This window comes from Macadamia integrifolia, chromosome 6 (genome assembly GCF_013358625.1).
Source record: "Macadamia integrifolia cultivar HAES 741 chromosome 6, SCU_Mint_v3, whole genome shotgun sequence".
NCBI lineage: Eukaryota > Viridiplantae > Streptophyta > Magnoliopsida > Proteales > Proteaceae > Macadamia > Macadamia integrifolia.
Window position 1 is genome coordinate 33,449,564 of NC_056562.1, and position 22,881 is coordinate 33,472,444.

The following is a 22,881-nucleotide window of genomic DNA, read 5'->3' on the forward strand; positions in this document are numbered from 1 at the left end:
CACACGATATAAAAAACAGCCCTTATAAGCAAACACAAAATATAAATATTATGTAAAGGGAAAAAGAATCCCACGCAGATGGTGCAGGATGCTTTTGCATGCCCTCTCACATTATGACCATGTGGCCCCACACTGACACTCCCTCTCCTCTATGACCATGTTGGCCCCTATTGACTAAACCATTTCCCTCGCCATGATTGGTGTGGTGTGGGAGGTTCCTCCACACGAACGTCTTAGGAAACCCTTCTCCTTATGTAAATAAACTTTCTAAACAGTTATTTCTGTTTGCAAAACAACTGAAATTCAGCAAAGAATTTTGACTTGCAGTAATCTTTTGAAGAAACAACTTTCGCTCCAGACAAAACCCTATTAAACCCAATCTCCTCCTTCTAGTGCTCACAGAATTTGAAGTCCATCTCTTGCAGTTACCCCTTCTATCATTGATATCGCTGCAAGAGTCGCTCACCCTTCTTCCTCCTCCTCTATAATGTTATAGGCATTGTTTATATAAGAAGATTAACTGGCACAATCACACTAACCCATCCACATAGAATGCAAATTCCTATGCATGGATGGATTTACATAATTAAAACCGGAATAAAAACAACATAGGATTTAATGAACTCAAACTTTGGCTGTGAACAGTAGGATTGTATGTCATCTAATATGCCCATGCATAAGGAAAGAAAATTACCAGCGCAAAATCATTATGGGATGCATAGAAACCCTCGCAGAGTGCTTTGGGAGCACTAAAATCCTCCAATTCCACCTTCAAGAAGTGAAGACGAGGCAGACCAGATAACTTTGGGGAAAAAGAAAATATTTTCGATGAGCTTTGTGAACCTCCATATTCCAAAATCATGCTGAACTGGTTGAATGGAAGTGATGCAGAAACATTCCTGCATAAAAACGCAAAACATAACTTGGAACGTACATTTGAAAGCAATAACTAAATCTTGATTGTATGCTGGAGTTGCAATTCACAATGTTGGAAAATTTTCTTCATCTAGGTTCTGGAAGAGTTGTAGAGGTTCACCTAAGATGTAACCCCACCCGCCACCCAAAAATAAAAAAGGGGAAAAAAGAATCGGCAGAAACATAACAACTAATGATCACACAAACAACCAAAGATGTATGGAACAGTAATAACCTTGAATATGCATAAAGACAAATTGTACTACCGATCAACCAGGAGCCCAAGGATGTGAGTTCCCAAATAGAATAGATAAAGCATCTAACAAGATGCCATAAGTATATATCCTGTAGTTAATGTGACCAGTACTAAGTGGAACAACAGACACAATCAACAGAAACAAGGCATTGTGTACACCTAGTACTAGCAGGACCAGGTTGTTGTCATGCTTGACATCCGTGAAAAGCACATATGTGAGTTCCCATATAGAATAGATAAAGCATCTAAACTTTAAATTAAACTATCCAACGTGGACAAGATGTCATAAGTATATATACTGTAGTTAATATGATCAGTACTAAGTGGAACAACAGACACAATCAACAGAAACAAGGCATTGTGTACACCTAGTACTATCAGGACCAGGTTGCTGTCATGCTTGACATCCGTGAGAAGCACTCAATCATGGAAACCAGTTACTTTTTGAGCAGTAATTAATACACCCCTGGACCAATTGAACTAGTGCAACTTAGTTTTGAGTTGATTATAACCTCCTTATGCAGTTTGTAGAATTTTCAGACTCATCAATTTGTATACGGACCATCTTCTTATCTAAAGCTTGCTTCAAGATTGCAGGTCAATCGACAAAAAGTAGCCATTTCATTCATGATATCGTCGTGATCCATGAGAAAGAAACTTTTACAATGTTTTGAACCAAGAATACAGTCTACAGAACATGATGTTGCCTAGGCATCCAGAAAGTTTTGTCTAGATTGGTGCCTTTGTCGACTAGGCAGTGCCTACGCCTCTTAATTTTTTCCCCCTTCGACCACCTTGGTTCGCCTAGGCACCATGACAATTATGCTATAAAATCCATAGATCACAGCAAGTAAGCTCATCTGCTGAACTCCTTCCTTGGTATTCCTAATTTTAATTTCTATGTTACTTGTGGTGGCAAGCCGTTATAAAGTCCAGTCCCATCATTCAGTATCTCAAATTCACCACTCTGGAGAAGAAATTATCTATGTAGTCTATCATTATTTGTTTTTTATGCGAAGGGGTGTGAAGGAGGAGTGGCCATAGGTTAGATCTATCCTAATCCTATCAGAAAATGAGTTTGGCATCTTTCAAGCAAGCTTCAATAGTATAAATATCCTAACCTCATTGAAGGTGAGGTCAACACCACATTTAATCAGGGTGTATCCATAAAGAGAATTCAAGCAGTTTTTGTCCCCCAAAACACAGAATGATTTAGCGTGTAACTATATATTTGTATCTATGAACAATATTTGAAATCTGTCAAGAGCCCCAAGACCGTTTCCAAGTCTATGGAAAAACAATTTGTAAACCTTTGAGAGTGATTCACAAATCTTTGAAGACCATCTCTAGGACAAAATTTGGTCCTATCTCCTCTTCCAATGTTTTCTAAGAATCAGAGTAGGAAAATATCATGGACTGAAGAAACATAGATTGAAACTAAAAAATTGTGGTAGCTAATTTACTCCTATGTTATCCATTTAAAAAATAAAAATTTACTGTGTTTTTCTTCAAGTGAACACTGTGCACAGGAGAGGCTTCAATATTTAGTCATGCATCCAAAAAGCCTGTCATTCCAAAGCAAACCATTCTATGATTTTGGAGTAACAGGAAACTTTCTTCGGCTGGACAAGTTTTGATCAAATCTATGATTCAATCATGCCCAGAGCAACCTGCAATTTCTAAGATATATATATATATATATATATATTTTAAGTAAAAGATACATGTTTAGTTGGGGAACTTCTTCACAAGTGGAAACAAGATCTCAAATTGGACAAACAATAGAATACGCAGCTGAAAAATCTACCAACTGTATCCTTCTGAAGGTTGCTTTTTCTAGAGTTCCAAAAGAAGCAGATAAGTAAGAGCTATTTGTACAGTTTTTTGAATGGAACCAACACAATATATTTAGTGAGATAAAGCCAGAACAAATAAACAGGTCATAGCCATGGGTCTCACAGAATAATAACATCTGCATAGAGAATGCAAGACCTACTTGCGGGATATTAATAAGCAATCTGAGTGCAGCATGGCCTCCATTATAATCTTTGTGAACTCGCTACTGTCCCAGGCATCCGGTTGATCAGCATGCATATGAACATCCTGTACTTCATGAAATAATATCCCCATGACAGTCAACAGTCTCTTCAATGGCAACCAAAATAGTTGGTCAGCAACTATCAATACTTTCGAACCACTTTGTGAAGTTTTCAACCGCAATATGCCCTGGATAACAGACAGGGTTGGGTGTGATTCTGTTATTACGGTATCAGCCTTCTGGTAAGCTTCATAAATCAAGGATTGGAGTAAGATTAATCTGCATCTCAAGTATTTGTAACTTCTAGATAAGTTGTCTACATACAAGTGAGTTGTATGGATTCCATGAAAACACAGGTAACAGGCCATCTGTTTGATTGCATATAATGTGACAAGTGCCACAACTGTTTCGTCTCCACAAGCCAGTGTTGTTTGTTTTGCACTTATATTCTTAATCCAATCCACCAGATTTTGTTTTTTTATGCTAAGCAAGTTGAAATTATCCACAACTGGGAATGGCAAAAATTTCTCTTTAAGAGCAACTTCATTTTCCAAGGTTGCTAGGTAGCTCTTTTGAAAGCTGTCAACAAGGCTCAAAATATGATCAGACAGCATAATTTGGTGGACCTCAATATCCCACTGCTGCGGTTTCTCTTCAACTGAAGCACATATTGTTGGATTGCTGGATGAAGCAAGAGGAAGTTTGGCATTACCATCAGTTTTCTCTGCGACTGCAGGTTCACTATTTCTCCTTGCAGTTGCCTTCTTGGGATTTAGGAAAAAATCAAGATCATTGAATTGTGACATAGATTCAAACAACATTGTAACCTTATCAGTGCTAGTCTGAGGAACAACTTCTCCTTTTCCCAGCTTTCGACTATCTTTTGACAACTGACTGTGAGTAGCACCAGTAAGAGGCTCGTTGACCCCTAAGTTCACAGCAGTAACCTCAACCAATATTTCCTTGCTTTCTGAAACACTGGGTACATCTGAAGCTTCCTCCCAGAAAACAAAATCAATTCCCACCATTCCACTATTTAAATATTCCAGCTCAGCATCAATGTTGTAGGTGTCAATCTCCTCCAAGTTCCATGTTTCTCTCTCCAAAAGATGCCAATCTAAATATATCCCATCTGAGGCAGATGGAGGAAGTGGTTTCACAACAGCTAGAATTTCTTCAAGGGCTGATAGCAGCTGTATATCTTGCACATCAGATATCACAGGTATCAGCAATGGTTTGAATGTATCATCCACCAGTGCTAGTTCATTGCTAATGATTGATTCATAAAAATTCCAAACAGAGTCCATGTTGTCTTTGAGCATCTGGTCACATATTCTGGCTCCATTGGCTATGTATGAATTGGCAAAGACTTCAGAAGATTGAAAAGAGTCCAAATCAAGGATCTCAACCTCCTCCAAATGAATTGGCCTTAACACGGAGAAAAAATCACAACTTGACATCTGTAGATGCATCAGTGAAGTGACTTTAAGATCTGCAGCATCTTGTATGCTAATAAATTCCATTTCTAGGGCCAAGTCAAGACATGTCGATTCAGGTTCACCACATGGCTCCGATGGAGAATGTCCTGACAGACACTCTAAAATATTTATGTCAATAGATCCCAAAAGGTCCTTGCTGTCAGCCACTAGGTCAAAATTTTGCGTCCAGTTCTGGTCTTTAATATTCTCAAGTATTAAATGAAGTTCTCCCATGGATGGGCTCATGTATAACTCCGAGCTGACCTCATTCACTTCCAAGAGAGGAAATTTGCTACAACAGTCCAGAGCAAAACCAGCATCTTCCACAAAACAAGAACTCCTTTGCTCCAAAGGAAACTCTGAATGAATATCATCAACTGAATAAACTGATTTTGAAACCTCACAAGGATAATAAATTGCAGTTCCAGCTTTGAAGTCAACCATATCCTGCAAGAGGAGGTGAGAATGATACTGGAGGTCAAAACGATTTCAAACTTATAACCTATAAAGAAGGGAGAAAATCTTGGTCAACTTATACATTCAAGTGCCTTAGATTTAGATGCTTTTTATTTCATGGCATTCAGAAACTATCAATAGCTTGTTGCAACCACTGTGATCAGCTATCTAAGGCTGCTTGACCAATCTTAGACCAAGTATTAAATAAATGGAGCTACTATGAGAGGACTTAAGAACTTAATATATATATATATATATATATATATAATAGAGAATTTATAACTCCTATGGTCAGGTGACGCAGGTCACAGGCCTCACCTGTCTTCTCTACTCCATTAACAGTAAGGAAGAGTGGTGATTACTGGGTTAGTGGAAGATTACCTATTAGTTGCTATGAGATATCAACAGATCTGTCACTGTTGTATCATTGATATTAGCCCTTCAAAATCTGATCGGTTTCAGTTATACAGTAACTGTTCTTAACTCCCATCAGTCTTAGTGTTTCAGGTTTCCTATCTCAAGTAGGAAACTGCCATAACTTCTAATCTGGCCGTTGGATCCAAACATATTTTGAGGAGTTGTTTCCGGTTATGTTATTAACTATCAGAAGATTACATCCATCTGATTTGTTGGTTTACTATTATCAAGTTTTCTTCCATTCTGATCACTTTTATATCACTATGGTTGTGGTTTATTCTGAGTTTCTAAAACTAGTACCTTTGGCTTCTAGAACCCCATCACTTCCCTAGAGAACTTCCCCATGTTATTTTGGACGACTCTACATGCTATTCATTCCTTTTAGATTTATACTGTTGTTGACTTGTTAAATATCTTTATTTCTTCGAATTAAAAAAAAAATGTGGAAGAATGAAGAGGAGCTGAGATACAAGAAATTACTAAAGAAAGGTCCAACACTCTTAACACAACTGCAGATAAAATATGAATTTACTAGTTTGTTGATATCAAATGTTTGAACAGAATATCAAAACCACAGACCGCAGCCAAAACCTGTCTTCCACAGACAATTATTGTACTATTAATGACTGAAAACTAACTCCATTGCTTACCATAATAAAAGTAAAACCATTGATACTAACTAGAATATAATTCTCAAGCAGAAGTTTATCATAAAAATATAAGTAATGTTCAAATCTTACCAGATAATTTCCAATCTCCGAAATTTGGGAGAAGATTTGACCATCCACTTTTTGAGAATAGTGTGCATGCTCCTCCTGTGCGAGGATTCAAGCAATGAAGTACCAAATAGAATTCGGTGCAGTTCAAACAAAAGAATATAAGAATATGAAGAATCTGGAGAAATATTTGTTACAGTAACCACTTTACCAAGAAGCAATCCAGTTCCGGTGTCTCAAGTCGGATTACTTTAAACCTGTTATTTTCCTCTTCATCCGTGAACTCATTTTCTTCCTGCAACAAACATGAACTGGAAAGTGTGAAAGAGAATCCTAAACCAAAATGGAACAAACAGAACAAACTCCTTTTACGGAAACCTCTGTTCTACCGTCAGTATTTTGATCTCTACATTTCCAGATCTACAAGCTAGCAGACTCTCTTCTTTGTCGTATTCGTAATCAGCTTCTTCCTGAAAGTGATGAAAGCACAATTTACTAAAAGAAATGGCAACGTGCAAATTCAATCAAAACACATCCAAAACCAGAGCTACACTTAGGAAATCGTTTTCATATCTCTGTAATTTTACTATGTCGAAGTTCATAAACTAAGTTTCGAGGATTGTCAGTATTGCATTTGTCATATTCCTCCAGCAAGTAAATTTTAACTAGGATATCAACTATAAAGTGTCGAGGAGAGACTTTGAAGCAGTGAAAATGAACAGCTAAAAAGTGCACTCAACGAATCTCGTTAGCTTGAGATATGAAATTTCTCCTGTTCTGATCGTCTTTCAAAGCTTAATTATGTACGAACAGCGAAAGAAGAACTCGAAAGTCAGAAGATAGATCAACAGAAGAAAAGCAACTGCAGAACCAGTATGTTTTCACTTAACCAGCTATTTTACCTCCTCAAATTGAAGCTCAGAAGCTGTCGATGTGAAATTTCTCCGGTTTTCATCACTCTTCAGTCCATCAGCGCAAGCACTTTGAATCCGAGTAACAGGAATTTGTCCATTATCAATGTCAATGGTATGAGGAAGAACATCGGATAAGAATCGAGAAAGAGCATTCTCCACCGGAAGCCTCTCGATTTCTGAAAAATCACTCGAAATCGAATTGAAACAGAAAATTTCTTCTCCGTCGCAGATGTTCGAAGGCGGGAAATGAGGTAATGGTAGACGGAAAAAGCTCAGGTTATCCAGACCTTCGATCGAAGGGCGTTTGAAGTAATCGACGCATAGGAAACGAGTACGCATTTTCCTCAAGAAAAAAATGTCTGTTCTCTGAAGCAGAAGCACTTGTTCTTCGATTCCTTCGTTGGACCAGAACTTGCAAATGGGGAAAGAAGCAGAGAACTTACAGACCGTTTGGAGGCCACCCCTCAATCGTTTAAATAGTTATGCTGATTCCCACTAAAATTGCGCGCTCTGTGCGCACTGCGCACGATACTCCCATTCTTTTTTCCCGCCTCCACGTAGGAACATCGGAAAGGTATGTAGTCTCTTGGAATTTTGCTTTTCCTTGCTTACGTGGAAGTATCTTAAGGCAAAATGACAATTTTGACCTCCTTCACAAAAAGATCAGTTTCCAAAACTGCAAGGGACACATGGAGATCTTAAGGACTTGTACGTGTTAGGGAGCGACACGTAAAAGTTATATACGTATGTGTCCCTTGCTCATGAATGGAGCTAGCTAAACGATGCGCAGGTGGCAACAACCGTCCGCCTCGGAACTTCCTTCTTAAAACCATGGAGTTTATCCCCTTCCTCCGCACTTCCGCATAATCTTTCAATTTTCTCCTTTCTGCAACTGACTGAAGAAGTACTGGAGTGTATCTACATTCTACAAGGGACAGTTTTCTGCAGAGTTTGAAGCTTTTTCCGATCCCAAGATGGATATTCAACAGCCGCCAGTTCACAGGCAGAGTCACGAAGAAGATCCACAGAACACAGGTCTTCATACTGGTGAGAATTGAGAAACCACCCTTTTTAGAGGTTAGTATAACTAGATATGTTTGTTGAGTTTTGACTCAATTCTTTCTTAATCTGTTAGTTATTCACGAAGAAGATGGACACGATAAGTCGGTTTTAAAGAAGGTGAAGGCGAAGGCAAAGAAGATAAAGGACACTCTTACGAAGCATGGCCACGGTCACGAACATGATCACGATGAGGAGGAAGAGGAAGATGAAGAAATGGAACAAGATCCGGAAGTTCCTGGAGCACCCAGTATGTACTTTCGCTCTGATTAAGAAGAAATATACGGTAATTTTACTGGGTTTTTGCTAAAACGACTCTCACTCGGATTTTCAGTGTATGATTCAGCGGCGTCTCGGAGCGTTCTGGCACCTCATGGGGATATGTCAGGGCAATCAAAGGCTGGTTTGGGTCCTACGTCCCAGTTGCCGCCATTGGAGAAAGATCCCCAGGCACCAATGGACCGATTTGAGCCTTCTGATCCTGGAAACTATCAGACCAATGTTACTGATCCTACTGGCCCAGGTAATGTGAATCGATCATGCACCTTTGATCAGTTGATCTAGTGATACATCTCTGCTAATTAATGTGAAATTCAGGTGGCAGAGAAGCAGGGGTTACCCCCTTGATCAGTTCGTTCGGAAAGATGGAAGTTTCCGAGGACCCAGGTGAACGTAAACCATGGTCGTCCACCGGAAGCCACGATCAGTTCTCACCAGATTTACCTCCCACCGAAACCAAATCCATCAGGGAAAATACCCAAGCGGTCCGGTCACAGGCTAGGGAAGTCCAAGAACAACCAAAGCAGAGCGGTTACGCCGAGAAGGTATCCTCTGCTACGTCAACGATTGCAGAGAAAGCAATATCTGCTAAAAACGTAGTTGCTTCAAAGCTTGGCTATGGGGGAAACGAGAACAGGGCAGAAGGTGGAGAAGCCAATAAATCAACCACAATGGGTGAATATGGCCATAAGGTCGCTGCGACGGTGACTGAGAAGTTGGCCCCTGTGTACGAGAAAGTTGTACAAGCTGGAAGTGCGGTGGTGTCAAAGATGCCGGGAACAGGAACAGGAACAGGAACAGGAACAGGAACAGGAACAGGAACAGGAACAGGGACAGGGAAGAAGAGAGAAGGCGAGGGTGTTGGAGGAGCTGGTAAAGGGGTTTCTGTGAAGAAATACGTGGCAGAGAAGTTAAGGCCAAGTGATGAAGATAAAGCACTCTCTGAGGTTATATCGGAGGCCTTACATAAACGCAAGGGGAAAGAATCGCAGAAGCAAGGGAAGGTGACGGAGTCGCCGGAGGTGGCTAGGCAATTGGGATCGGATCAAAATGAGAATGCGCCCGAGGGATATACCCCAAGCAATGAGGTTGGAAAGGGCATGGTTGAAACAGTTAAAGGAACGGTTACTTCTTGGTTGAGGAAGAACAAGGAGCAACAGCATCAAAAACCCACATCGCAGGGATTGCAGAGCTCCTCTCCTGGTAATGTTCTTGGTCTATTGAGTATGAGATGAACTTTTGTTCTAATTCAATAACTGCTATGAGAATGATTTCCAATTTACTTTTCCATTGTTTTGCTGTTGCAGTTGTCCAAGAGGTCTGTCAGGACAATGCGGGTGAACGAAAGCTTAACGAGTTGACAAACTGACGATAGATTGATGATGGTATGCAGGAGATTCACCGCACTCGTTTATATATAGAGATGAAATTTCCCAAGGCTTTTCCAATAGCTGTTTTATGGAAAATGTTATCGTGAACCTCTTTTAAGTTGAACGAACTGGATTGTGTGTGTTTCCTACTTTCCTTTCACAGCCCCACCCCCTTCGCTGTCTCCTTTTCTTCTTCGTTGTGTTGTGAGCTTGTAGATTGTAAATCTGAGTTGTGTGTGAAAAAAGGATTTCAGATCAAAAAAACGATGAAGAGATTACAAGTGTGTAAAGAGAATCTGCTATTCCCTTGCTCATTCATCCATGCTTGACGGAAAATTACAAGTTCGAGACTTGGGTATCTGTAGCCTTGCACTCACTGTAGGGTTGCTTATATTGTGTCCCTTTGCAGAGGAGACTCATTGGAACCCTTCTGTGAGGTTGTGTGCAGAACCAACAAGGCAACAACATCATCATTAGTATCATTCTATGCTCCTGTGGAACATTCTCATATCTTGGCAGAAAACCTGTTATTTTTCCTTCTTGAAAGGCTACGATGGTATCTGGTGATCATGATAGATATTTTTAAAGGATATTAGTGGTACTAAAACAAGAAAAAAACTGCATTTGCATGTTACCTTCTCTTTACTGCAAAGAATTGAATTTTGTAATTTTCCTTTCCAATTTTTAGCTCCTATGCCAATCATGGCTGAGTTTCAATAGGTTTGATTCAAAATGGCATATTGTCTCTTCGTCTTCTTGGGATGAAATAGGATTGCAGATCTCATAGTTTTGGTGGCAGATTCACATTTTTTTTTTTAGTCATTTTTCCCTGTTATATCATGAATTGGATTTAGTTACTAATTTTAAGACCCTTCAAAATGGAGATATGGAACTTGATACCATTCACAGAAGATATTATCATACAGATTATTTCTAAATTCTTGGAGTTGAATCATGAATTGGTGTTTTAAGTTTGGCCTGGCAAAAGCTCGAGCCCGCCCTAAGCCCGGTAGGGCCTTAGGTTGGGCTAAAAGCCCAAAGGGCGAAATTCCTAAGCCTGAGATAGGGTGGGGCTGGGCTTAAGCTGAGGCTTTAGATTGAGCTCAGCCCGCCCTAAGCCCCGGTAGGGCCTAGGTTGGGTTAAAAGCCCAAAGGGCGAAATTCCTAAGCCTGAACTAGGGTCGGGCTGGGCTTAAGCTGAGGCTTTGGATTGAGCTTAGCCCGGCCCTTTATATATAATCTGGTTACGAATAGGGTTGTTGCTATTGAAATCCAACAAATCCAAGGGAATGAGAGTACAATTAACTGGGAAAGATGATTGATATTCTAAGGGATAGCCGAGTTAGGAATTAGGACATGTGCACTCTCCTTGTGGTCTACCTATTGAAAAAGTTTATTATTATTATTGAAGTAACCAAATGATTGAATGAGAAAATAGGGCCGAGCCCTTAGGGTCGGGCCTTGGCCCAAGGTTTGGGGACTTGGGTTGGTCTTGGGTTTACCCCTAGTTCCTACTAAGGATAGTAATACTGTAATAGTGATAGAGCATGTGAAAGTTCTGTGGTATGATCTCTCTCTCTCTCTCTGTCTGAAGGTTCTAAGAATGTTAATGTAGTATTTCCACACTGAGTTCAGATCCTTCAAGCGCTGGATTCTGTAATATTTCCACATCTGGCTCTGTAAGAATGTGAGAAGGGTACTGTAGTATATTCACAGCTGGCCTATCTATGTCCATGTCTCCAAAATTTCAATCTAGTTCCTGTCAAGAACTAGTGAAATGGCTCTCCCATTTTCAGGGTAAACTAGAAAAGGTATTTGAGTTAGATAATAAGTAGAGGTGTGAATGTTCATTTCCAAGGAGCGTCAGCTTATCAGTTAGGCACACCAGAAACAACCTGTGAATAGTTTGTTGAGTTTAACCATGATTTTTGAAAAAAGTATCTTGTGTGTCTTAGCTGATTTGATCGTCTGATGGAGAATCCATGGAGAATATATAGAATATTATATTCGGAAAATAATCCTTTGTTTTTCTCATCCCTGTTTTTCCTTGTTTTGCTACCTACAGAACGCGACACGTGGACAACTTTAAGACCAACGCACCGGATGTAATAATCCTCACCCAATCTTGACCGTTGGTCTCCTTATTGTCCACATGTCGCGTTCTGCAGGTAGCAAAACAAGGAAAAATATGGATGGAAAAAACAGAGGATTTTAATCCACTATATTCTCTATCATAACCCTCTCTCTCTCTCTCTCATGAAATATGAACTGGTATTCTTTTTGCCGCCTTTCGATAAATAATGTGGTTTGTTTGATATTAAATGTGATCCAGAGTTCCAGACTCCGCAAAGAGCGGGACTAACTTCCATTTGAGAATTGGTGGAAATGTGACTAAGAGCCAAGATAAGCTTTTGAAGTTATTGTAATGGATTAATGCTTATCTCTTTCAGTCTCAATCTGGGGATGTATAAGCCGTTTTTTACTATTTTGAGAGCGGTTACAGTCTCAATCTGGGGATGTATAAGCCTTTTTCTATTATGAGAGCTGATAAGGGTGCCAAAGTTCAATTTGAAACAACTGTCTATCTCAGCTGGGAAGCGAGGGGCAAAAGTCTGCACCGCTATTGCAAGGACTTGGAGGGTACTTCACAAAAGAGATTGTTTCTAAATTTTAAACCTATGACCAATATATTGTAATAATATAATGGGAAAATGTTGGGTATGCCAATATCAAGTATGCTAGCACCCATTGTGTCTATCTCTCTCTTCTCCTTTTCTGAAATGACCCTCATATCTTTCCTGAATGATACTCCATCATGTGTTCCTATGGGTGCTATCGGCTAGCATACTTGATATCGACGGCATACCTATCCCTCTCCCGAATATGATTTAACCTTTGTACCACAGGCTTCTGATAAAAGAAAATGGAGACCAAATCAATAGTGTAACCAGATAAGAAACCGAAAATTTTCAAATCCAATGGATAATATGCGTGCAATTCAAAAACCTCTCTAATTGATTTTAATTGATGGTAATGTTAGAGGCTAACTGATCAATCTCTTATTATGGGAAATTAGGCCGTCTCCTTGGCTGGCTAGCAAAAATACTTCCTTTTGATAGGACCCCAGTTGTATTCCAACTCGGCTGTGCATGCAACCACTGTTCCATTGTTCCTGCGGTTAAAGTTTGGGCTATCTACTATTCTACTCTACCTCTTTGTTTTTGGATAGAAAATCCTCTCTACCTCTTTGGTACTTTCTTGCAAGAGGAAAATTTTAAATAAAAAATCTTTTTGTACTTTCAATAAATTAATTAAGGTAGTTATTAGTGTCACAATTGATTTTGACATTTTCAGATTTCACAAGGCAGATCTGAGCAGTCTATTTTTATGGTATTTCTTATCTTAACTATTTGTTTTGCTTAGGGTTGGGAGAATGCACATTAGTGGTTAGGGTACTAGTACACATGCACTAACATTTATAGGATGCATGCCAATACACAAGGGAGGGGCATTTGATAGAATTCGACAATGAAAATTGACATATGGCTAATCTTGCCTAAGTCCTCACTATCCAACGGTTAAAATGAATACTTCATCTATCCATATGGAAGAATAGGTGCCTTATATTCTTATGAGATTTCGAAAAGTAACCAACTCTTTATTATTTTTTTAAATAATTTATTGGAGATTGTACATCTGTTAGTATGATTAGTAGAATCACAAATTAGAAGCATTTGCAGATAAGTTTTATAAGAGATTAGGCGGCCACCTTTTATTAATTCTTCATGTTTCCTTAGGCCTAAGCAGATGGATTGATGAAAAATGTGGTTATAAATTATTTGGTAAAAAAAGGTTTCATACATGGTCATGTATCTTAAATAGTCAACATTTTCTATTGTTCAATAGGCATAAGAGAGTTTTTACAGGCTAGAATAGGGTATTCCTATTGAACCATTAAAATATTGACCTTTTAACATACAGTGAGTGCAAGTCCATGGTTAGGAATGAGGAGTTTATTCCATATTGGATGAATAGTGTGTAGCTACTGAGCTTATGAATTTAGGAATCACCTCTTCACCCTGAAGCTCAGGATTTCGATTTGTATGCCTGCAAGTGGTATCGAATAGCCTAGCCATGTGGGGAGGCGGTTTTTTTTGGGGGGGGGCACCCATGGTTTTAAGTTGGGAAAGTTGATGCCTAGACACTAGGTGGGGCGAAAAGACCCCCCGGGGGCGGGGGGGAGCCCATGGTTTAAAGCTGGGAAAGTTGATGTAGTCAGTGCAACCCTATGACTAGGAAAGACCACCCTTGTCTACGCGTAAGCAAAAGTGTGCCCTTACGCCTAGACACTAGGTGTGGCGAAAAGACCACCCTACCCTGCTCCCCTAGTTGGTCCTTGCACTAGCACAATGAGCACGCGACCAGGTAAAAATCCCCAACTCAAAGTGAAATAAAGAATGTAGTAAAGTGCCATCAGGTAATGTGCAGGTTTTTGGGTTGAATGCGATCATATGAAAACAGTCCATGTTATTCTTGCGGGGCAAAAGAACATTTCTTGGTTTAGCGGCCCTTGCGCCCAGATATACAAGATGACAAAATGACGGTGTTAAAATCCCTATATGATGTCCATATACATCCTCTCATTGGCATGGCCCCACATAAGGAGGGAGCGCGGAAAGTGCATTAAGTACCAGCGTCGGAGTGTTTGTTGGGTTGGTGGGTCATGGGTGAATGGGTGGGTGGTGGGTGGGTTGTTGGGTAAGGGGGTGGATTATCAACTTTATAAAGGACAAGCAATCACGACTGTTGGATTCTGCTCGTTTCCTACACCGTGAGTGGCCTGATTAGAAAAAGAAATAATTTAAGAGCCTTTTGCAACATAGATGAGCACTTTTAATGAATGATAATTGCACTTTGTAGTTCCTGTGTCACTTTAGAAATACAGTCTCCAGGTTTCATGAAACATCAATCGATGCCTTTTCCAATGGCTAGCCCCACCTTCCCCCCAAAGGACTAGCCAGCAGTAAAGGTCTACACCTCGAAGGTCTCTCTTGTCTCATTGAGCCTTGCTTTTCACTAAAAGCTGCCGGGAAACACTCAGGTCCAAAGCTGTCTCCAATTAAAACTTCAAAATAAAAGAAAAAGAAAAAAAAAAAAATTCTCAACAGCTTTTCTACAGGGCCTGCTAAGAAGACATATTTACACGCAATATCTCAAGAGAGGCTCTCTGTTCATGGAGGACCTTCTTCAGGCTTCATTAGAACTCTCCAAGTTCTTATCATAGATTCACCAAAATTCATAGTTTATGACTGATTATGCCATAAACAGTGACAATACCCATTATCAAGGAGTGATCTACTTGAGGTTCTACCACCAGAGTTAATACATCATTTCCCAATGAAACTCCTGAGGATGATTGCTTCTGCTTTACCTGATAATTCAAAACAAACCAGAAAATTTTCAACTTTGATGCTTATTAATCTATATATCAACTTCAGATCACACTATACACAATAGAAACTAACCTCTGCAACAGGCTCTCCTGATTCATTCAATATTCTGTACTCTGATTTGCCTGTAATTAATCCTTCTATCATGAACTGACTCGGTTGAGCTTGATCACAATGTACAGTAACTTTATAAGGTGACTTCTTCTTCAGAAATCTGCATAGTTTCTTAACTTGAAACCATGGCTTCTCCTTATTTCCACTGGAACCATTGCATTTATACCCTTACCAGCATCCCAATGGTCTCAGTTTCTGCATCAAGAAAAACCCAAGTCAGTACATTTCCAAAACAATCATCTCAGTCGCAAAGAATGCTATGTATCTAAGTCCTTATAAGCCTTTACATCGAGTTGCTTACATCTGATGTGAGATTATTACTTTTGCGTGAAACCTAGCAAATAAATGAATAAATGATACGGATACTAACTATTTTACCTTTTGACGTATGGTAAGGAGGACATTGCCTTTGAAATCCATGAGATCAACTTCATCTCTGCACTTTTCTCCGTAGTTGTCAATCCGGTAAACAATCTCACCACTTGAGTTATAGACCGTGCAACCATTGCCGTGCATAACAAGCGATTTCATCCAGATTGTGAAAGTCTCTCTCCTTGTAGTCACATAGGAAGAAGGAGAAGCAATAGAAGATAAGGAAGAAGAAGAAGAAGAAGAAGAAGAAGAAAGGGATCGTTGTGGATACACCTTTGCCATGAGATGAGAATGAAACTTGGATTAAGATGGAAGAACTAGCTCTGGTGTTTGTTTTATAACCAGGTCAAGAACTGATAATGCATATATATATATGCCGCCATTGACACGATTAAAGCATGGGAATGATGAGAAGTTTTGATTTGGCCCTCTATGCGTGTTGCGTAATAGTTTATTCAGGAAGTGGAACACTGAAACCTTAAGTGGGAGCCTAATACATTAAAGCTTAATCTTTTCTTTCTATTATCTTTTGGCTTATACTAAAGGGATTAAAGCTTAAACAATTCTATGGGGGGAACCATAAAGCAGTAGATGGTTATAAGACATCATCAAAGGTACTTTTAACTTTTAAATGCTAAGAGATGTTGATGTCATGGGGAAGATGGGGATTGCACTGTTTTAACTTCTCTTATTTAAAATCTCATCAAACCTTATCCTTCAAAGTTCAGATGCTTGCTTCCACATCACGGTTTAATCCAAATGTTTATCTTTTATGTTAATGGCAATTAAATCACTGCAAACTACCTAGGGCGGCTCAGTACTGGAAGGACAACCAATGAAAGCCAGCCACCAATATTGTTATAAAATGATAAAAATTTAAGCTGACCCCTCTGGTTCAACCCATTAATCCGGTTCACCGCCGTCGAAAGGGTTTCTTGATTTGTTTATTGTGGTTTCGTGGGAATGACTGTGACCGCTCGTAGGTAAGATGTTAACCAGTTTGATTTGGATTGATTGATTTTAAATTAAAATTGAATCGTTTATTAATCATTTAAAATTTTCAAACCGAAATCGACTATGTAGAAACGTAACCCTAAAATGATGAAAAAAAAGTAATAGAAAAACAAGAGTAAACAATGCATAAAGATTTACGAGGTTCAATAAGATTGTCTACATCCTCAGTGAGATGAGATCATGCTTCACTATCAATGGATATAAGGATTACAGAGCTAATCCTCACACCTCTCTCAAATCGCTTATAGAGAAAAAGAACCTTGGTACAAATATATAGCGAAAAACCTAATACCAGAAAATACAAATTTCCCTCACTAAACGAGTCTCAAATAAAAAAATAGAGCAACCCCCTACGCAAGGGGCCAATTCCGATCATGTAGCCCTTTTTCTAAGGGGCTTTCACTCTGTTCTAAGGTTTTTGCTTGACGGTAGGTAGCACTTTCCTAATGGCTCTCATTCTGGCACCAAGTCGCCCCTTCCACATGCAGGTTGGGCCGAGGATCGGATTGACTACTCTGAAACCACTAATATGGTCTTGAAAGAACTCAACCCCATAAACCAACTTATAAAGTGAAAGAACCTAAAACCATATCAACCTACATCAATTCCACATAAAAATTCAATGTAAGATCAACCCCCATAAGTAATACCTTGCTCGCAGGTTCTTGTAACGTTGATACAAAACCAGAATCTGATTTAAGTCAGGTGTAATGTCCTTCCGGATTAGGACCGTAATTGTAACCAAACAATGGTTGACCACTGGCGTGAGAGAACGATGTGGAGCCGCATTTGGCGCAGCGGTGATTATTTATTGATTCCCAGATTTTCTGCCTTCGTTGTCTGCTCGTTTCTATGCAAATCAAATGAATTATTATTGTTCAAATTTTAATTTGTTTGGTAATTAGTTTTTTAAAACATTTAAAATGTGACAAAAAAAAAAATTAATGGTATAACAACATGGCAGGTTCTGAAGCATTAAATAATCAGAAAATCGTCTAAAAGAAAACAAAAACAGAGTCAGCTAAGTTTTTTTTTTTTTTGAGGGGTGGGATGGGTACTAGAAAAAAAAATTAGAAATCCAATATCATATCATTCATAATTTGTCGACCTTGAGACCTGCTACAGAGGGAAAAATATTCAGATTGGGTGATTATTTAAATTCTATTGGAAACCCGATATCATTCATAATTTGTCGACCTTCAGACTTGCTACCTTTTATTAATTATTATTATAGAAAAGAGAGTTGATACCACTTCCATGATTATCAGTTGGTTCTTATTTTTAGGATAAAAATATATTGAATATTTAAATATATTTTTGATCAATTCTTACTAGGATAATTTTCTATTCTACCCCAATATATATAGGAGTATTTTCTATTCCATCATACTATATATATGTTTTCTAATTATATTCTAAGTTTTTACTAAGTATGGTAATTGATTTGATTTCACTGGTCCTCTTCTAGCAGCCCTCCCAACTGGAGATGATCCAAATTCTTGAACAAAATCTTAACTTAGATTCATATTATTGTCTCTTTTTTTTTAATAAATGTGTTTCCTTGTATGTTTTGCTTTTCTTCATATATAACACTATTATTATTTTGAGTAGTACTATTAATTTAGAGTCGTAAAGGTTCTCTGAGTAACATCATAAACTATGTCTAGACTCTAGACACATTTATTTTTTTAATTCATTTTCTGTTAGAAAGAGAAATAAATAAATAAAACAATCAAAAGCGTTTGGGCGAAACCTACAAAGACACTTTTTTCATTAATTTATTAGTCAAACACACATCTAATTTCACTTAATCTATGGAATAATCTCTTCAACTACATGATATGACCTTTTGTTTGTATATCTCATATCTTCAATAGAAATGAGGGAGAGTTAATGATGACATTCATTCTTCGTAGTGCTAGACCACCGTCAATTGAGAGATTCTCTTCACATATATGAAGAAAAATTAAATCCTAATCTACGAGTGGTTTTACTTTGACATTGGAGAAAGTTTGAAAAGTGCAGGCATCAATGGTTATCATCATCTGCCCTCCCCCATTTAAAAATGATCGATAATATGCAAAAAAATATGGTCCTTCAGATTTGGCTTGGCCGGGATTTCCCCAGAGGTATAATCCAAAGCATTTGGCAAGAAATGGTATACCACAATAATCTTAGCAACCAATAAACACAATCAATTAAGAACCTAACATCTCTAATGCTAATTAACGACCATTCCTATGGAATCAACCCTAAAATTTATCCTCTTCTGGCCGCCGGTTAGGTGACTTAAATGAAAATATTGGATTAGAAAAATGAAATAAAATAAATACCAAATATTACATGTGAAGTGAATGTAGAAGGAAAAAAGGTACGTGTTATGACCTGCAGACGAGATAAACTAGTGATCACTAGCTCGTCATAGTTGACGTTCCAGATGAGCATGGCTACAGTAATTCCTCCACCTCCTCTTCCTCCATCCAGGTATACGTACGTGCTAAACATATATATGACATACATTATTTGGAAATATAATATATTTCAGAGTTTGGAACGGTCTGGACCTAACATTTCCCTAATCCCTATCTGCTAAACTCTTTGAGTCGGTTTTTGATACAATCACAAAAGACTGCTTTTATTTATGTGCTCTCCTCCATTCAAGTTTCAACCCATTGAATAGAACAGAAGCGGTCCAAACATGTTTGCTCATGTACGTAAGATTTCGGTGCCTGAAACGGCTTCTGATTTTGTTTATGATCGGGTTCGAATGGACTTGAAATTAAACTATTAAATAATATATTAGTATTAGAAGCTAAATGAACTTGGTCTTATTTCAACATATTGTGCATGTGCGTGCACACTTTTTTCGTTGAGAGACAAAAGATTGTTTTCATTAAGGGTATCAATTTTAGGCCTGGCCCACCAGGCTCAATTGAGTTTGATCATTTAAAGTCTTAATCAATTCAGCCTGATTAATAAACATGTTGGACTTAAGCTTGACTTGCTTATAATCGGACGTTCTGATGCATTTTTACCTGATGATTATAGATCATTACATAAAATTCTCATTTACCCTGTGCCCATAAACTAGAGATAGGAAATGTTAAGACATGCTTTTAATATTAAAACAGGGAAAAAGATAGATTAATTGAACCTTAATTTCAGTCAAATGGTTAAGAGCTTTGTATTCATAGACTCTTTATAATTGAACATGCATTTAGCCTGATTGAAACTAGATTAAGACTTGATTAAGGAAGCCTAATTAAAGCCTGAGCCTGACCGATTGAATCTAAAATATACCATGCCTGGCCAATGTAAGCCTGATTAGATAAATGGTCGAGATCATAGTGCATGGCTTCAAAATGGTAAAGCCCATTAAATCTGACTGAGATCGGCTCAACTCGACTGATTGGCACTCCTAATTCTCATCTCCAAGCTAAAAGCTTAGGCGTAGCTCGTTTCTTTTCAGGTGTAGAGTAGTGCCATACCAAAAGGCCAAAAAATTGCCATGATGCCTGTTCATAAACGAAATTGCACCCCCTCCTCTCACATATCACTATTCATGTGATGGAGTGTCATATATGTGGGCTGGACCCGAAAGCCCTTTGGAGTCAAGCCCATGAGTGAGCCCACCCATTTGATCCCTATATCTATAATAAACCACTTGTTGAACAGGCTAGGTTCAAGCAGGCCGGGTTGAAAATTGCCACATGTAATGGTTGGAAACTTGGAATGGCAAGAGGCGTTCTGTTACTTAACCATTCAACATAAAGAACTATTGCCGCCGGGAATCTATTGAAGGCTGAACGCCAGACCTGTAAAGATCATAGAAGGCAGAGGCTAGGAGTTGGTTCTGGGATTAGTTCTCCGACGCCCAAGTTAGAGACTCGTGCAACAGTAATTAGAGAGTAATGACGAGTGAGTGAACTTATCTCTTGTTTCCTTCCGGGCGTCTTCTTATAGAGTCGGGTTCCGTAGGGTCCTACTAGGAAACTTCCTTCTGCTCTTGATGGGCTTGGGGCGGTTTGGGAGGACTCCATCCTTCACGTTTTCCTTCCTTTGTGGGGAATATTCATTTTTTGGGTATTATCCCTCTTTAGGTAGATAGAGTCATATTACGACTTTGCTATCCGAAGAGGACTCCAGTCTCCTTATTATTCTGGTATCTGAAGTTCATGGTTAGATGTGGTGTTTTAAATATCCCCTGTAACTGAGTGCCATGTGTCCATATCTTACTGGGCGGCTAATTTAAGCGTATCAAGAACTAAACACAATATTGTAGACCAAGTTAGGTTTTAGGTGTAACCTCTTAAAATATTTTGAAAATAAATTCAAATTAGTTAAAATGAATGATTGAGCATAACACATTAAATAAAGTTCTGGCTGGCATAGGTAATTATCAGTTGACTTTTGCAACTCTAATTTTATGATTCAACATATCATCCAAAAGTTTCTATAATCCATATCAATTAAAATAATAAATAAACTTTTACAAATTTGGAAGATGACACAGAATCCATATCTACCTAGGGTTGAAGATTAACCGCATAAAATGATTGGTATTAACAATAGGCATCTGGAATCGGACAACTTAGAGGTTATATCCTCGATTAGAATTGCTAATAGCCTGGCTAAGAAGGTCCTATCGATTTCATGTAAGACAAAGTGGTCGCATTTTGTTCCTTGGCTTTCATGAACTTGTTATTCAGGAGGCCTTAAGTTGTTCGCGATTTTCTCTTGAATTGATTTTTTTGAATGAAAAGAAAAAGAATCATATAATTAATATTAGATTGGTTCTTAGGAGAAAAGAATGCTACCAGGTTTTATGCTTATGTTAGAGCAAACACCAAAAAATACGAAAATAAACAAATAATAGATCCGCACAACACAGAGATTTAACAAGATTCACTCACCGGTGTGGTGTGCTACGTTATCGGGCGAAGAAGAAGATGTTTCACAATACAGAAAATAGATTACACCCAAGTAGCGACGATAAAACTCACCCTAAAACCGTAGTTCAAAAAACCCCACAAAATACAATGACTTTTTTAATAAGACAACAGTACATTATATACTCCATGTTGTGGGTCGACCCATTAGGTCACGGTCAATGCAGTCGAACCATACCACTGGGGTTATCGGCCCAACCCCTCTGCTTCCATCACAGATCTCAGAAAACTTCTCATTCGGGTCGCCACCAAAATATGTCAGAGCAGGTCAATCATCAAAACGAGTCAAGCATTCGAGACAAACTTAACAACTTCTATGCCCAAACGCAAGGACGGCGAAAATGACCACCCCACCCTCCCCCTACATGTTGAATGCCTAGATGCACGTGGATTTGGTTTGAACTTTATGGTAACAGACTCTGGCTGACAAGGCAAATTCCCAGTTCAAGTCTTTGAAGGCGATCACTTTGGGCAGATGTCAAGTTCACTTTCTTTCGATAATGCTACATTTTTTTGCGGCTATGGTCCATGTCTTGAAAGAAAGGATCGAGTTTCTCTATTACTTAGGTATAGAGATTCACTGCCCTTACTGTCGTTGGATGGGACTCCTAAGTGACATGCTGTGGACCCTTACATGTGTGAATGCCCCCACTATCCCAGTCTAATCCATGTGCGGATCGTATCACTTACTCGCATGAGATCTATTAAGGTTACATCATCCATCTAATGGCTAATTTTACCCACTTAATGTTGGGAGTTATCGAATTATAATCACACGCACATTTGTTTAAGGTCCTTGAAACCTTGATATACTTGGAAAACTCTCTGCATGTGTTGCTTTAAGGTTTTGAATTGAACCTTCCACCACATGCATATGGTTCAAAATTGTGGATCGTGAATATATGCATTGCAAATGATTGGTCAATTGGGCGGGCATTTGGGGGCTTAAATGTGGGCTTTAGGCAAATATTGGCCGGGGCTAAAGGGGTACACTAACTTATTGGGCCTACAGCCCATTATGTTTGTGACCATTTGGGTTGGATACTTGGACGCATGGGCTTAAAATAAGACTCGCATGATAATG

At 38.8% G+C, this 22,881-nt stretch overlaps 2 protein-coding genes and 1 pseudogene across 3 annotated transcripts in view; 1 reads left to right on the forward strand and 2 right to left on the reverse strand.

Annotated features, from left to right (window-relative positions):
* LOC122082308 (protein SHORTAGE IN CHIASMATA 1) overlaps positions 1–7,611 on the reverse strand; it is a 16,165-nt gene extending 8,554 nt beyond the window's left edge. The window contains exons 1-6 of the mRNA XM_042649769.1: positions 7,179–7,611; positions 6,666–6,746; positions 6,488–6,571; positions 6,301–6,375; positions 3,168–5,134; positions 695–899 (exon numbers count right to left, since the gene is read on the reverse strand). Of these exons, the coding sequence (XP_042505703.1) occupies positions 695–899; positions 3,168–5,134; positions 6,301–6,375; positions 6,488–6,571; positions 6,666–6,746; positions 7,179–7,529 (2,763 nt within the window). The 5' untranslated portion in view covers positions 7,530–7,611. The remainder of the gene's footprint in view (positions 1–694; positions 900–3,167; positions 5,135–6,300; positions 6,376–6,487; positions 6,572–6,665; positions 6,747–7,178) is intronic.
* A 387-nt stretch (positions 7,612–7,998) lies between these two features.
* On the forward strand, positions 7,999–10,188 carry LOC122082714 (low-temperature-induced 65 kDa protein-like). Of its 2 annotated transcripts, none has more exons than XM_042650446.1 (5): positions 7,999–8,237; positions 8,326–8,499; positions 8,596–8,772; positions 8,847–9,731; positions 9,836–10,188. In XM_042650446.1, exons 1-5 carry the CDS (start codon positions 8,165–8,167, stop codon positions 9,895–9,897), a joined length of 1,371 nt encoding a protein of 456 aa, XP_042506380.1. In that variant the 5' UTR covers positions 7,999–8,164; the 3' UTR covers positions 9,898–10,188. The 2 variants fall into 2 exon arrangements, with proteins under 2 accessions (XP_042506380.1, XP_042506379.1); XM_042650445.1 differs by having other exon boundaries at positions 8,001–8,237; positions 8,584–8,772.
* Positions 10,189–14,789: 4,601 nt separating this feature from the next.
* LOC122082629 lies at positions 14,790–16,277 on the reverse strand (annotated as a pseudogene).
* Between the last annotated feature and the right edge of the window lie 6,604 nt (positions 16,278–22,881).

What these genes read in the sequence shown, in the direction of transcription:
- LOC122082714 (XM_042650445.1), top strand. Translation starts at nt 8,165, where the DNA reads ATGGATATTCAACAGCCGCCAGTTCACAGGCAGAGTCACGAAGAAGAT. An exon ending in TACTGATCCTACTGGCCCAG is followed by an intron (nt 8,773 to 8,846) that starts GTAATGTGAATC and finishes TGTGAAATTCAG; the next exon opens with GTGGCAGAGAAGCAGGGGTT. An exon ending in ATTGCAGAGCTCCTCTCCTG is followed by an intron (nt 9,732 to 9,835) that starts GTAATGTTCTTG and finishes TTGCTGTTGCAG; the next exon opens with TTGTCCAAGAGGTCTGTCAG.